General features: G+C 46.5%; 1 protein-coding gene across 1 annotated transcript; it reads right to left on the bottom strand.

Annotated features, from left to right (window-relative positions):
- Window positions 1–3,404: 3,404 nt before the first annotated feature.
- LOC101406814 (serpin A11) lies at window positions 3,405–13,843 on the bottom strand. The gene is made up of 4 exons (XM_004434236.2): window positions 13,201–13,843; window positions 8,451–8,724; window positions 5,457–5,604; window positions 3,405–3,733 (listed from the first exon to the last, which is right to left on the bottom strand). Exons 1-4 carry the CDS (start codon window positions 13,841–13,843, stop codon window positions 3,530–3,532), a joined length of 1,269 nt encoding a protein of 422 aa, XP_004434293.1. The 3' UTR covers window positions 3,405–3,529.
- Between the last annotated feature and the right edge of the window lie 1,514 nt (window positions 13,844–15,357).

Below are 15,357 nucleotides of genomic sequence, written 5' to 3'. Positions count from 1 at the left end.
GCTACATGATTTCACTAGAAGGAGTCACATCTGACACCTGGACCAGTGACCACTTGGGGGGATTTGGACATTCCCCAGAGCTGAGCTGTGCTCTGGGGGAATAAAGGGAAGACTTGATGGCTGGGGCAACCAAAAGGATGGGGTGGGAAGAAACAAACGTTCATCGAGGACCTACAGTATTCCAGGTGCTTAATGCTCACACTCATGAACTCATTTGATTTTCACAACAATTCTGTAAATTGGGTTTGTACTTTCCATTTTGCAGAAGAGACTGAGGCACAGGGGGATCAAGCGACATGTCCAAGATTGCCCAACTAGTGGGAGGCTGTAAGATTCACTAGAGTCCAGAAGTTTGCCTCAACTGGCCTCCCAAGGAGAGGGGAAGGGAGCAGATGGAGAGAAAGGGTGCTGTCTGCACGGCTTGGAGTAGAGCGGAGTCCCTCCCACAAACCCTCACACAAAACTTTCTGCATCTTTATACCGTGTCCTTCATCAAGCTGTTTTCTTCCCCACCTCTGAGTCTTTGCCTCAAAATTCCACCGTGTGACATAACTCCCCATTCACCGCATTGCGTTAGTGGCGGTGTTCAGCTTCTTGTTCTGTGCCGGTCCCTGTCTCAGGTAACGGCAATAAAGAGACGGATGGGCACACCCCTGTCCTCCACCTGTTCTTCTGGGTCTTTCCCTATAGTCTTACCCAAATGCTCCTGCTCGCGGGCTTTCTTCCCTCTCTTCCCTCCTCTGACCCTGAGAGACAGGTCTTTGCAGAGCAGCAGCCGAGGAGGTGTGGTCAGACGGCTTCTGAGTCATGCTCACGGGAGGAGGTGTGGCACCGAGGTTAAGCATATGGGCTATGGATCCGAACAGCCCGGTTCAAATCCAGGCTCTGCCAAGGGCTAGCAAATCATGCCTCAGTTTCCCCACCTGTAAGAAGGAGACAGAGCCGAACCACTTTTCACGATTGTGGGGAGAACTAAGTTTGCTGATATCTGTCAACTGCCTCTACTGGTGTCTAGGTCACAGTAAGTGCACAGGGAACAGTAGGCGTGTCACACGCCCTCGAGCACGGTGTACTTCCCCTACAAGGGCTGGATGCAGAGAGGGAGGCTGAAGGACTGGTTGATAGTTCTATGATTACCATGCCTGGGCCACAGCAGAGAGTTAATAAACACCTTTAGACCATTGACTACCCTAGTCTCCATAAAGTGCCTCTTTTCCAGAAGAGATGGCAAGGTTCCAGTTGTTATGGTTTCTCTTCACAGGCAGGATGAAAGGGAGCACAGTACAGCCTTCGACTTAAATCCAGTTTCTCCACTGAGTGCTCTGCCTGGTCACAGTCAGAAGTCCAGCTGCCCCTTTCGGTGCATCATAGGGACTTTCCTGGGTGTATCCTTGTCCACAGAGAACTCACCCTTGCTGCTGTCTCTATAGAGTGTGTAATTTACTTACCTGTTTTGTTAACCATCTTTTTTCCCTCATTAGAATGGAAGCCCCACGAGGGCCAGGCTTATGTCTGCTTTGCTCACGGCTCTATTCCCAGTGCCTCACTAGCAGGGCCTGGCACATAGTAGGTGTTAGTAGATCTGTGTTGAAGCCATGAATGCCCTGCAAGTAGCCCACGTGATGGCTGTCCACCCACTTTAACGTAGGTACTTGTTCAATGTCCATCTACCCTGCAAGTCTGTGAGCCCACAAGGATGGGACTCATGTCTGTCAGTTTCCCTGCTCCACTCTCAGAATCTTCCAGAATGCTTGATCCAATGTAAGATGCTCAATTCAGGAACCTCTTCCTTTAATATTTCTGACTTGAGTGTCCCCCAGAAATCAATCACTTTTTTCTACAGGATGGAATTCCTCTGTTGGAGAGGATTTTGGCAGATCTTCAAGCATTTGAATAGAGTTACTACTTAATTTGGAGTTCAAAGCAACAGAAAAGTATTGTGCGTGGCAGGTTGCCCAGGGCAGGGGGTGGGCCTTCTGGAGTTCTTTCCTTTCTAAGAGAAGTGGTATCCACAGACTCAATGGGCAGGCAGAGCAGGGTGGGGAGGAGGTGCCGAGGGCCAAAGTGGGCTTGCTGAGACATGGGAACGTGTGTGCTAGTGTTCTGACAGAGGAGAGATATAGGATGGGCCGGAACAGGGCGCGCTCACAGGTCCACAGGTGGACCTCACAATGCAATACCTTCCCGGCTGGTCCCTCACCCTGGCTTCACTCCACTTGGGCTTATCTGTGCCCAGCTGTCAGATGACTTTCACAATCACCACTTTGTCCACATTCACATCTGCTCCCAGGCCTACAGCTGCTCCCCACTGTCCACAGGACAAAGTCCACACCCCTGCCCCTGGCATCCAACGCCTCTACCCTTTCACCTCGGAATACCTCTCCCGCTGTGATCCTGCATGAACCTGTTATAGCTGCAAAACTGGTTTTCCCAGAGCATACCTTTTTCTTTCTTTCCCAGTGGCCCTTGCCCACAGCATATCTCCTCTGCCCTCCCCAGACTGTCTTGTCCTTTTTCTCTTTATTTAAGGCTTATCTGGTTTTCAAGATCCCACTCAAGTCTCACCTCCTTAAGGTGGGGGTGGGGGTGTGGTCCTACCACTTGCGCTTTTGGGGATGGTTCCTTCCTAGACATGCAGTGCCTATAGCCACCCTCTAGGTTTTGGCACCGGCTTCATTGTAGGGCCGGCACTGTCACACGCAGGGTACAGACATGCAGCTAGGTTGGCATCCCTTTGTGTTGTTTCCCCTCTAGCTTCAAAGGGAGGCCTCTTTATGCCTGGAGGGGCACACTTGTGGGAATGGGACTTCTGATCTCTAAAGGATGCTCCATTGCAATCAAATACTTCCCCCAGATTCCTCCACTGACCAAGTGTGTGCCCTATGCCGGTTGTCCCACGGTCATGTTGACCCTTACCCTTTCTTTGATCTTGGGGTTGCCCTTGGGCATTTGACCTCTCTTGCTGGATTGGCCCATTATTGCATTGGCCCATCCTCATACCTCCTTCTCTTCATGGAGCGTAGTTTGGAGCCCCTGCCCTGGCTCCAATCTCCCCTCAAGGTGAACTAACCCCTGACGTCTGGGCAATGACATTTTAGGACGACCTCGCTTGCCTGTACAGCCAAGACTGGCCACTGTGAAGAGAGATACTTGCTTATTTCTCCTGATGTTCTTTGTGCCTTGTCCTGGGACGCTACCCCAAAAGACACCCAGGAAAGATCTGCATTGGTGGTGGCAGTGGTGGACGTCTCCCAGGCCATAGCATGAGGCTGTTCTCATTCTCAACTTTCTAACCATGGTTGATGCCAGATTTGAGGAGATTGTGAAGCGAATGGCTAACAGCTGCTCTGCGTGTTGACCCTCCCTTGTAAGCATCTCCTTGGTGTTCACATAACCCAGGGTCAACTTTATTAGCATCTTTGCACACTGATTAACTGGTCCTCACAGCAGCCATGATGCAGGCTGGTGCTGGGCTTCCTGTTTGTTTGAGCCGAGGAGAGACGAGACACCACCTGGCCTCCCACCACGGTCACCCTGCCGCCGGGTTGACAACTTTTCCCAGGAAGAGTAAGCTCTGGGTGGTCATCTCCCAAAGGAGCACCAGGAAAGGCCTGTTGAAATGGGAATGTGGGGCCGATGTTGCATTCAGAGCCTGGGGCTGGGAGAGGAGGCCTGAGGCAGCCCCTGCCTCGGTTCCCCGCTCACTCATGTCGACGGCTGCCTTGTGTGACACCTAGAAGGAGAGAAGAGGGGCAGAGACAGCATCAGCTCAGGGTGCTTTGAGGGGACAGATTCCACCTGGTGGCACATTAAAGAGACGGAGGCAAAGAGTAACCCCATTTACTCTTAGGGCCCCACGGGCTCTACCTTCCAAGGAAGCAACTCTAGATTCTATTTCCCTCCTCTTCTTATTCTCCCCCCTCCATCATATCCCAGGGGTTCACCCTGATGGTGCCATTTGCTCTTTGATGGGGAGACAGGTGGGTCTGACCATGAACCACACTGCAAAAAGCCAACGGCACCTTCTAGGAGCGTTCTCAAGCCCCTAGTGCACTTGGCACGTGTCATTTCCTGCTGTAGGCTGCACTCCCCTTCTCTACACCTCGGTTTTCTCACGGTTAAAATGGCTTGCTTGGCCTAAATCAATGGTTTTCGAAAGGAGCTCTGTGGAACCAGCTTGTCTGACGTGCCAAGCCCTCCGCTGGTCTCTGTCAGAAGAGCTCCTTCTTCTTAAACCTCACATAACTTCTTAAGAAGGATTCTGAGGGTTAAAAAAAAAAGTTGAAAAACTTTCTCCTTGACAATCTCGTCGATTCTAAAAAGCTCTATGAAGAGATAAATCTATCAGTTAAGGTCACTGTGAAAGGAATTCTTTAAAAGGCTACATTATTTCTTTTCCTTGTTCACCCTCTCCACTGTGGGCACGTGCCCACACACACACATACACACATGTGCATACACACATGCACACACGTGCACACACACAAGACCACATCCCTATTGTCTTAGTTTCACGTTCCAAATCTCAGCTGGTCTTTCCCAAATAAAAAATAGAATACTTTCCTTAGCATATTCCTAGCAAAGACTCAAATGATGATTAATGACTCTACCCTAAAACAGAAAGGATAACAGAAAAGCAGACAAGGGCCTTTGTGCCTTCTGTCTTGTGGAGAATTGCATTATTATCACCAAATATTAACGCTCCCTTCTTATTAGAGGGTTCTCGATCCTCACCCATGCCCTGTGACTGGCAATGCCTCCTACAGGAGGAGAACGCAGGCCCATCCCATTGATGGCGGTCTTGACTGTGGGCCTTGCTTTAGCCAGTGGCACGTGAGTGGCCTTGACAAAGGCCACATGTGAGGAGAAGTGTTAAAGGCCATTGCACATTTTCTCTTGCTTTTTCTCTCTGCTATGAGAATGGCATGTCCCAAGTAGGGGCTTCTCCTTTAACCTACATCCTGGAAGGAAGAAGACGTGTGAAGCAGATCTGTAGCCAGGTGGCAGTGACATGCCTCTGACACGTAGCAGGAACAGGAAATGAACCTTTGTTATGATAAGGCACTGAGATTTGGGGGTTGCTTGTTACTACAGCGAGGCTGACAGATACACCTCCTGTTCAGGCCCACTGCTCTCTCCAGCTATAACAAAGACAGAGTTTCACTGCCTGCCCTACAAGGAAGTGCGAGGAATAAAAACAGAGCTAGTCTCACACCTGGGGAAATTCTGGCTCTGTGGGTGACCCTGAATGTGTGTTACTCTATTTAAGACTGTGTCCCTGCTCTGAAGACTATAGAGGGAAGGTGGAAAGGGACTTGCCTAGAAAAGAAGCCCTAAAGATTATCATTAAAGAACCAGAGTAGGAAGAAGAAAGGGGAACTCGACTGCCAAATGCACTTTACATCAAAGGAGAAAAGATCCCCCCCACACACATACAGCCACATTCACCCCCTTACCCTGGAGATGGTTTTGTTGAGCTGCCCAGTGATTCCTGATAAGTCAGCTTCCATGTTGAAAATGTTGGTGAGACCAATGTGGGGAAGTATCTCTTCCAGGTTATATGTTCCAGAAATTGAAAACCTTGGCAAATGCAAGTCCAGCAGGCTGGAGAGGGAATCAGACAGAGAAGTGGGGCTGTGTCATTAGACGTGCTGCCACTGCCCTGTCTGTGGGCAGCCTGAGCTCTGGGAGGGAGAAATGTTTCCAAGAGTGAGGGGGAACCAGTCTTCCCATGACACCACCTGCTGTGCCAGAACATTCCGTGACCCGGAGCCTCCTTCTCTTCCCACCTCACAGAGTATCTCGTGTATGGATCTGAGAAGACTCCTGGCACAGCCGTGTGTCTTCATCTTCACCACGTTTATGGAGAGCTTTCCAGGTGCCAGACATTGGGCTATGTTTTATAAGGTTTAACTGATTGAATCCACATAATGACCACGTAAGGTAAATATTGTTAACATTTTCCCTCCTCCATATTCGATTTATCAGCGAGTTCTGCTGGCTCAACTTCTGGACTATATTCTAAATCCATCTACTAGCAAGCCTCTAATAGAAGCCACCGTCATCTGTCACATGTCTGAGCTTCAGGGCTGTGGTGAGGACCTGATGAGAGATCATGTATGTAAAGCATGGGGCACAAATCACTAGAATAACACTCCCTCCTGTTACTGGCATGCCCTTATCATCGGATTTCCACATTCCCTGGGTTAAGTTCACAAGTTTCTTCTGAGCCAGAGCAAATCTTTCCTTTTCTTCCTGGGGTTATTCTCCAGAGTTATTGTTTAACTGTTGCTAGGGCTAGTTAATAGCCAGCTTGGAAACTTCTGCTTCTAATGGATTCAGATTAGAGACTCTATTTCAGGGTCGGGAATCATTGCCAGTTTAACTCCTGGGCCCACGTGAGAGTCTAGACGGCTAGCTGAAGTGGGAGGCAGTTGGAAGTCAGGGGTTGAACAGTGAAAAGGAGAAAACAGATGAGGAAAACAGAAAACAGGCCTGTCTTGGCCTGCTTGACAAAGTTTCCACAGGCAGCACTTGGAGGGCAGGCCCCGGCCATAGAAGGGGTTCGAGTGGAGTCTAGCAGAGGGGTGTCTGGTAGAGAGCCCAACACGCAATAGGTGTTCAAGCAATGTAACTGAAGAAATGAACAGTGACCAGGGAGCATGATGCCCCTGGGCAAGCTAGCCTTCCTCACTGCTGAGTGGAGGGAGACCTGGTAGAATCTTGTTTTCATGTCTGAAAGGCCATTCAAATGCCTGCTATGATGCTGTAACTCTCTGATACTGGAAACAGTCACTAGGAGCCTCTGAGAGTTAGAAACCTAACTTGCGTTGGTTTTGATTTTTGAGGGTCAAATTGAGAGGTCAAAATGGACCCTCCCTGAGGGAAAATCTACTAGTCTAGAATATTTTATGGTACTTCTTTCTGTGAAGGGGGAAGGGAAAGGCTGACCCAAGGGGAGCTTGAGTATAAGGAGCTGGAATCAGAAACTGACCAGAGCTATGTAGCTTCCTAGACAACAGAGACACTCCCTTAAATCCTGGCCTCTGTTCTTGACCTGTATCTCTTTCATTTGGCCCTTGAATCTCTGCCCAACACAAAACACCCCTTCTCTGTCTCTGGAACCTCAGTGCGGCAGGGAGCTGAGAGACGGCTCCTGTGGGAGTGAGCATGACTGGTGCCTACCAAGTGGGAGTGGACTAAAGGTGGCCGTCAAGAGGTTTGGTCTATACCCCTCCCCTCGAATCTGGGTGGGTTCTATGACTGCTTTGACCAATAGAATATGGCAGAAGTGACACTGTGCTAATTTCTGAGCCCAGGACTTATGAGAGTGGGAGCTTGCACTTCCTGTCTTTTGGAATACTCCCACCTGGAGCTCTGAACTGCCGTATAACAATAGCAACTACCCTGAGCTGCTGTGCAGAAGCCCAAGCTAGCCTCGTGGAGACACTGCATGGAGAGAGAGATGCCTGCTCAGCCCTTAGCTGAGTCAGCCATCCAGCCCAGACACCAGACATCTGAGAGAAGGAGCTTCGAAGCTTTAGCCCCAGCCACCCTCTGACTGCAATTCAGGAGAGCCCCCAGCGAGAACCGCCTGGCGGAGCCCAGTCCACCCACAGAATCGAGAAGAGAATAGATGGTTTATTCAAGCCTTTCCATTTTAGGTTTGTTATACAGTAACAGAAAATTAGAACTCAAGGCCAGATTTCATCCCAGAGCACCCTGCAAAGGAAGATATACCCCAAGAAGAGGTTAGCTGGTGAATAGAGTCTAGGCAAACAGCAAAGACTGAAACTACTGTGAGAAAACCACAGACTGAAAAGGAGCGAGAGAGACAGGGGTAGGAGAGAGATCCCATAAAATTGGCACTTTGATTTTTACAACGTTCTTCTTGATATTTAATTTAAGAAATGTTTTAAATTAAAAAGAGGCACTTTTAAAACATATACACTGTTCCATGGGAGCCATAATTATTCTTTGTATTTTATTTATTAATTTTTAATTTATACCCCCTTCACTCATTATGGGAATCATAATTATCCTTAATAATTGTCCTTGACCTGATGTTTTGCCTACACTTAATTACCTTCTAGTAGTGAATTATTATTTGGAGAAAAGGAGAAGCAAGAGGAAAGGAGGTCGGCCAGAAAGACCAAGAAGGATAAGAATGATTAATGCCCAATAAGCACTTACCATGCACTAGGGACCACTCTCTGTGCTCCGTACATATTAACTCGATTAATCCTTCACACGACTCAACGTAGTGGTTGTTATGGCCCCATTTTACATTTGAGGAAATCTGAGGCCCCAAAGGGAGGAAAATTGCCCAAGATCACACAGTTGGTTGAAGGACAGGACGGAGAGCCAAACCTAGGGGTTGGGATCTTGCAACTGGAGTTGATCCAGACCTGCTCAGATTCTTGAACAAGGTCCTCTGCTCTAATGCTTACCTGGGCAGGAGCAACTGGCCCCATTTTCTCAAGGTCTCTGGCTGTAGAACCGCCTCCACCTGCTCCATTTTCCCAGGATCAGGGAGGATCAGCAGGGCCTGGGCATTTCCGCTGTACTCGATCTGGAGGACAGTGCAAGCCACCTCCTGGTCGTAGAGGAACCTGTGCATTTCCTTCTGGTGCATCATGGGGACGCGTAGAGAGGTCCTCTCATCCACAGAGAAGCTCTCTTGCTTCTGGCTCTGATAGCGATTGAAGGGATGTTTCCACTTGGCTTAGGACACAAAACCCACAAAACCATGAGAACACACTCCAAGAGAGCAACTCTGGGCAGACATACACTAAGCCAGGAAGGTTTGGTGACTTCCTCTTGGATATCTAAGTATGAGGCAGGGAAGTGGCATGGATATGGAATCAGGGGGGCCAGGATTTAGGCCTGGTTAAGCCACTAGAGCAAGTCACCAAAGTTTGAGCTCCAATGACCTATGATTTTATTCCATTTCAGAGCAACTTAACTTTCAAGAGGCCAAGAGGTGTTTCTATATGCTAAACACCTTCCATGTGCAAGGCATTATCTCTTTAAGTCTTCATCAAAATTAATATTAAACAAGTATTATCATCTCCATGTCAGAGATGAGAAACTGAGTCTCTGTGAATTTATGTAAAAATTCCCGATTTGAAGAGCCGTTAGGTGGTAGAGCAGGGATTAGGGCCTGCCTCTGGCTCCACAGCTCAGGTCCTTTGCAAACACTGCCAAGTTGCCTGTAGACAACAACAACCTTCTACAGAGAAGCTCAAGGGCCACCTCTACTTCCCAACTCCCTAAGATTCAAAATGTAATGCAAAACCCATTAAGACATAGCGAGAAATGCAGAATCTGGCAGTCACAGTAGTATCTTCTCTCTTTCTACTTATAATCTGCACCCACAAACTGCCTCCTGACTTGGCCTCCTGAAAGCACAAGTCTTGGAGACAGGAGGAGGGGGCTGGCTCATCCTGTCCCTCCCTTCCACATCCAATCAATGACGAAGTTTTGCTGATTCTGTCTCCAAAGCCACAACTTTATTTGGAGCCACTATGATACTAAACATTGGACCACGTCAAGAACCTCCTAACTTGTCTTTGCTCTCCCACCCTTCCTCCTCTCCAAACCATTTTCCAAATTGTAGCCAGACTGATCTTTCTCAAATAGATGTGATTATGTCACTCCACTGTTTCAGATCTTGTGGTAATTCTGGGGTCCTCTAGATAAAGTCAACATGGCCCCTGCTTACCTTTCCATTGTAGCTCCCCCTAGGCATTCCCTTATTGCATTCTATGTTCCAGTCAAACTAAATTCATTTCATTTCCTTGAAAATGCAGTGGTATGTCTTTTCCTTGGACCTTTGCACATACTGATTTTTCAACCCGAACTCTCTTCTCTCCACCTCTCCCACAGCCTCTTTGCCTAAATCCAACACATTCTTCATGTCTTGGCTTAGATGCCTCCTCTTCCAGGAAGCCTTCCTTCACTCCCCAAGTCTGGATAGGTGTCTCTTTTAAGAGTTCCATGGCATCCATACTTACTCAAGCAGAGCATCACTTTCCACTGAATTGTAATTGCCTTTTTACTTATTTACAACTCACACGGGGTTGTGAGCTACCCAAGGGTGGGAAAACGCTAACTTGTTCATAAATTTCCCCAAGAGGCTAGCACAGTTCTTGTGACGTAGTGAGTGCTTAATATATGTTCTTGAATGAATGAATGAATGAATAGCATTCCTAGAGGCCTCAAACATGAGACTCAATTTTAACTTGAAATCATTAACTCAGCAAACATTTAAAACATGCTTAGCTATGTCAAACTCTGAAGAATCAAAGATGATTAAGACTCAGGCCCTTGAGAATTTTGGTCAGCATCACAGACTGAATTAAAGCAGAAAAAACTGATCTTGCTGCTTAAACACAGAAAAAAATTGATAAAATAATGGAAAAATAAATAAATAAATAACTGAGTTTAAAAACAAGTGGCAAAGCTTTCAGAAACAAACCAGGAGTGCATATTTCTGATTTGGAACTGAAGTCATCTGGCTCATGGGTTGTCAGAATCAGATACAGCCCTTAGGGGGTGGTGTTTAATGTCTTCTCAGGGGAAATAAATGAAACTCAGGCCCATACTTGGAAGTGAGTTCTCTTCAAATAGTCAGAAGCTATGAAAGGCAATCCCTTCCCCCTCTGGGAAGCTTGGATTGAAAAACTCTGTCCAGCAGCCCAGAGACAAGATAGGACAGGTCACCACATTTCCAAGGCCAGAGGGAAAAGAGCCACCTACTCTACATTCTTTGTTCTCATTACTCATTCAGTGCAGAAACTCCCCAACCTGAAAATTAGTACAGAACCAGTGAAACCAATAAGACTAGACAAGAGGCAAAAGTGAAATTGTCCCCTAGAGAGACTTCCACAACAGGCCAAAAGAAACTCAAAAACACACAAAATTTCCACTGAATATGAGCTCAAAGCTGAAAATTTTAATCCTCTCTTGAGAGGGAATCAGCAGGAGCAACAAAACCAAGAATTCACAGTTCAAGATCTCTAGATAATAGAATAATCTAAGAGATCTTTTTTTAAAGAGTGTTAAAAAAAAGGAACAAAATTCATAAGGAAAGAATAGGTGGTTATGACAAAATAATAGGTATATTTGAGAAAAATATAAATCCTTAAAATGAAAATATAGTCAGTGAAATTGAAAACTCAATGGATGAGTTAAACAACAGATTAGACACGGCTTAAGAGAGAATTAGTAAAATGGAAGCTAGCACTGAAGAAATCACCCAGCTGGCAGCACAGAGAGAAAAAGAGATGTTTTCCTGGGGGCAGAAAATTTAAAAGATGGGCCTGGAGTGTCTTGTAGTGCCAGAAAGTAAGGAAGTGCTCCTCCCCCCCTAAAAATCAGCAATGATGGAGGCATATCAAAGGGACACAGAAACCAAATGAAAGAGGTCCCAATGGCCAATATTGAAACATTTTGAGCAAGAAAATTAAGTAGTATTGGATTATAAACCAAAGTATAAAATAAATATCCATGAGTCCATACTTATATAAGTAAATGATTGGATAAATAAATGTGGGAGAAGAAACTAATGTCTCATGCAGACGAATTTCAAATAATTTACATAGATCCTCCTCCCTCAATGAGATGGAGCATAACTCACCACTCCATCAGTGTAGGATGAACATATTGATTCCCTCCAAAGAGCACAGTATAGAAACGGGGGAAAAAGGGTAACTTTATAGGGGAGAAATCTGGCAAGCATCACCTCAGTCAGGTGACCAAGGTCAACATCAACAGTGATAAGTCATGTTGATACTTCGTATCGTTGACACAATGTGATGAGAATGGCACTTTACCTCTGTGATCTTCCTCCCCAAGTTCCATCACCTCAGTCTTAATCATGGGAAAAACATCAGACAAATCCCAATTGAGGGACATTCTAAAAAATACCTGGTCACTATTCCTCAAAATTGTCAAGGTCATTAAAAGCAAGGAAAGTCTAGGAAACTGTCACAGCCAACAGGAACCTAAATTGACAGGATGACTAAATGTAACGCGGATGCTGGATGGGATCCTGGAATAGAAAAAATCATTAGGTAGAAACTAAGGAAATCTGAATAAAGTATGGATTTGAATTTTTTTAAAATGGAGGAGCTCATTTTCCTAGCAGCACACATGGAAATATATGATACCAATTCAGGAAATAACTGAGGTAAAAAGAAATGGACCCTAAAAGTATGAAATGTTCAAACCAATGGTCAAAATAAGCTATCTATATAAACTAAGATGTGATAATGACACTAAAACATAAGTGCAAAATAATATATACAGTATGATACCATTGGGGTAAAATTTTAAAACACATAAACTGTATTCTATATGATTATGGATACATTCTTAATGTGCTAATGATGTGAATACGTGGATGACGAAGATACACACCAATCTAGGAGAGCGGTTGCCTCTGGGGAGGGATGGAAGGAGGGAAATGGACCAGAGAAGGACCAAAAAGAAATTGAACTTATCTACAATATCATATTTTTTAAAAATAAGAATCTGAGAGCCAGTTCTGATGGCCTAGAGGTTAAAATTCAGTGCACTCCACTTTGGTGGCCCGGGTTCAGTTCCCAGGTGCAGAACCACACCACTCATCTGTCAGTAGCCATGCTGTGGTAGTGGCTCACACAGAAGAACTTACAACTATACACAACTATGTATATAGGGGCTTTGAGGAGGAAAAAGGAAGAAAAAAGGAGGAAGATTGGCACCAGATGTTAGCTTAAGGCGAATCTTCCCCTGCAAAGAAAAAAAAAAAAACTTATGAAATAAAAATCTGAAGCAAATGGTAAAATGTTTATATTTTTTCACTCTTGGTGGGGGAGTATATGGGGGTTTTTACTTTATTCTCAGTATATTTCTGTATGTTTGAAATAGTTAACAACATAATAGAAAATAAAATATTTTTCTAAAAAGTAAATTAATAGAAAAGTGAGATTGACTGTACCACTAAAAACAAAAAATTAGAATAAAAAAGAATAGAAAAAACATGACAAGAAAAACCAAAAATTGATCAATCAAGAAGTAATGGTATAAGAACATTATTTAAATATATGATGGTAACTAGCAGAAGGAACATATAAGGCTTCAGGGTCAGTGCCTTCCAGGGGCAAGGCTGGAGAGGGTGCAGGTGGCAATAATTCTGCCTGAGCCTGTGCTCACCTTTGAAGAAGACGTAATTCAGGAGGACCATGAGCGTGTCTTGGGTGAGCTCCTGGAGGCAATCCACAACCTGCCCGTACGTTTGCTTTCTCACGTAGTCGTTAATCTGCCTCCCAGTTGTAGCGGAATCCGTGAAGTTGGCAGAAAAAGCGAAAGCCCCGTACAGCTCTCTGATGGTGTCCAGAAAGTGCTGCTGAGGTTTCAGCTGCTTGTCCAGGAACAGGGAGCTGCCTACTTTGAGTTCAAGTTTGGGGCTGGGCCAGTTCAGGGTGTGGATGAGGCTCTGGAAACCTCGGTGGACGTCGGCCTCTGGGGTCTCCGTGAGGTTGAAGCCGAGGCCCTCCAGGATCTGAGTCGGGGTGTCAGCTTGCGCCCCAAGAGAGAGCAGGGCCAGGGTGGTAGAGATGCTCACGGGCGAGAAGAAGATGTTTCCTGTGGTTTCTGCTGCCAGCTGCTTATACAAACGCAGAGCAAATTTGGTAATGGTGGGTGTGATTTTACGGTGGGCGGGGGCTGGCTCTGAGAGCTGGTCACTGGGGGCTTGAGGCACCCCCAGATTCTTATCTGCATGGGCAGGAAAGGGCTGACAAAGGACAGAGGCCAGGATCCCTACTCCCAGCAGCCACAGCCACGCTGGCCCCATCCTCTGAAAACAAGATGTTGAACACGTCAGACTTCTTCATAAAGAACTCCATGGTTCCCATTGCTTATGCAGTAAACCTCACACCCAAAATGAATCCCACAGAGGTGTCATGAGGGGCACTGCAGAGGGTGAGGGGGTGGCTGAGCAAGCTCCAGACTCGTTCCTCCAAGACTCCAGTCAGAGCTGCAGCCTCTTATCTGCTCTACATATTGATATGGCTTTAAGAGTCTGTTGAGAAAAGGACTCTGGGCTATTAAAAACCTTCCGTGGTCTATTCTCCCTGCCTCTCTCCCTGCATCCTTCCTTTTTTTTCCTTCCATCTTTCCCTCCCTCTCCCCATCGTCCCTACCTCCCTCTCCCCTCCTGTTCCTCTCTCTCCCTCCCCTCTCTCTCCTCCCTCCCTCCCTCCTCCCTTCCTTTTTCCCTTCCTTCCTTTTTTTTTTTTTTGTGAGGAAGATCAGCCCTGAGCTAACATCCATGCCAATCCTCCTCTTTTTGCTGATGAAGACTTGCCCTGGGCTAACATCCGCGCCCATCTTCCTCTGCTTTGTATGGGACGCCGCCACAGCATGTCCTGACAAGCAGTGCATTGGTGCACGCCTGGGATCCGAACCTGGGCCACCAGCAGCAGAGCGCGCACACTTAACCGCTACACCATGGGGCCGGCCCCTCCTTTTTCTTTCTTCTTTCCAGTCATTCCTTCAATCATTCATTAACTTTCAAGGATTGGGCTGACACTCAATACTATGGAGCAAATGTTCAGGGCACAGTGACAACCAATGATGCTGGGCCTCCCTTGTACCTAGGCATGGCCACTAACTATAATCTTGCCTATTGGAGTGGAGAGGATGATGTGTGCCTCTCCTGGGTCAGGGCCTCAAAGAAAGGGGGGGTGCCCTCTACTCTCTTGGTTTTTCATTGGCTGGAGTGTGGATGTGATGATCAGCCATGGGGACATTGTGGATGACGGGAGCCCATGAGGGGTGGCAAAACCACAGGATGGATGTAGTCTGGGGGGAGAGAGGAGAGAGAGATCAACTCTGCCTCCATCAAACCTGTTATCTCCAAGTACCTCTTGTCACATGCAGTGACTGAAACCTGTACCTTAATTGATGCAGAGGTTTAGGAAAGATATCTGTTATGGGTTGAATTGTGTCCCCTAAAAATTCATATGTTGACATCCTAATCGTTATGAATGACTTCATAAGATGAAGTCATTAGAGTGGGCCCCTAGTCCAATATGACTGATGTCCTTATAAAAAGGGGAAATTTGGACACAGACACACACAGGAAGAATGCCATATGAACATGAAGACAGAGAGCAGGTGATGCTTCCAGGAGCCAAGGAACGCCAAGGATTGCCAGCAAACCCCAGAAGCTGGGAGAGAGGCCTGGGGCAGATTCTCCCTCACAGCCTCAGAAGGAAGCAACCCTGCTGATAGATGACTTGATCACAGACTTCCAGCCTCCTGAACTGCAAGACAATAAATTTTTGTGGTTTAAGCTGTCCAGTT

The sequence above is a fragment of the Ceratotherium simum genome, chromosome 24, assembly GCF_057802395.1.
Source record: "Ceratotherium simum simum isolate JZ-2026a chromosome 24, ASM5780239v1, whole genome shotgun sequence".
NCBI lineage: Eukaryota > Metazoa > Chordata > Mammalia > Perissodactyla > Rhinocerotidae > Ceratotherium > Ceratotherium simum.
The sequence above is the reverse complement of the archived record's forward strand: the minus strand, read 5'-3'. Positions and strand labels throughout refer to the sequence as shown.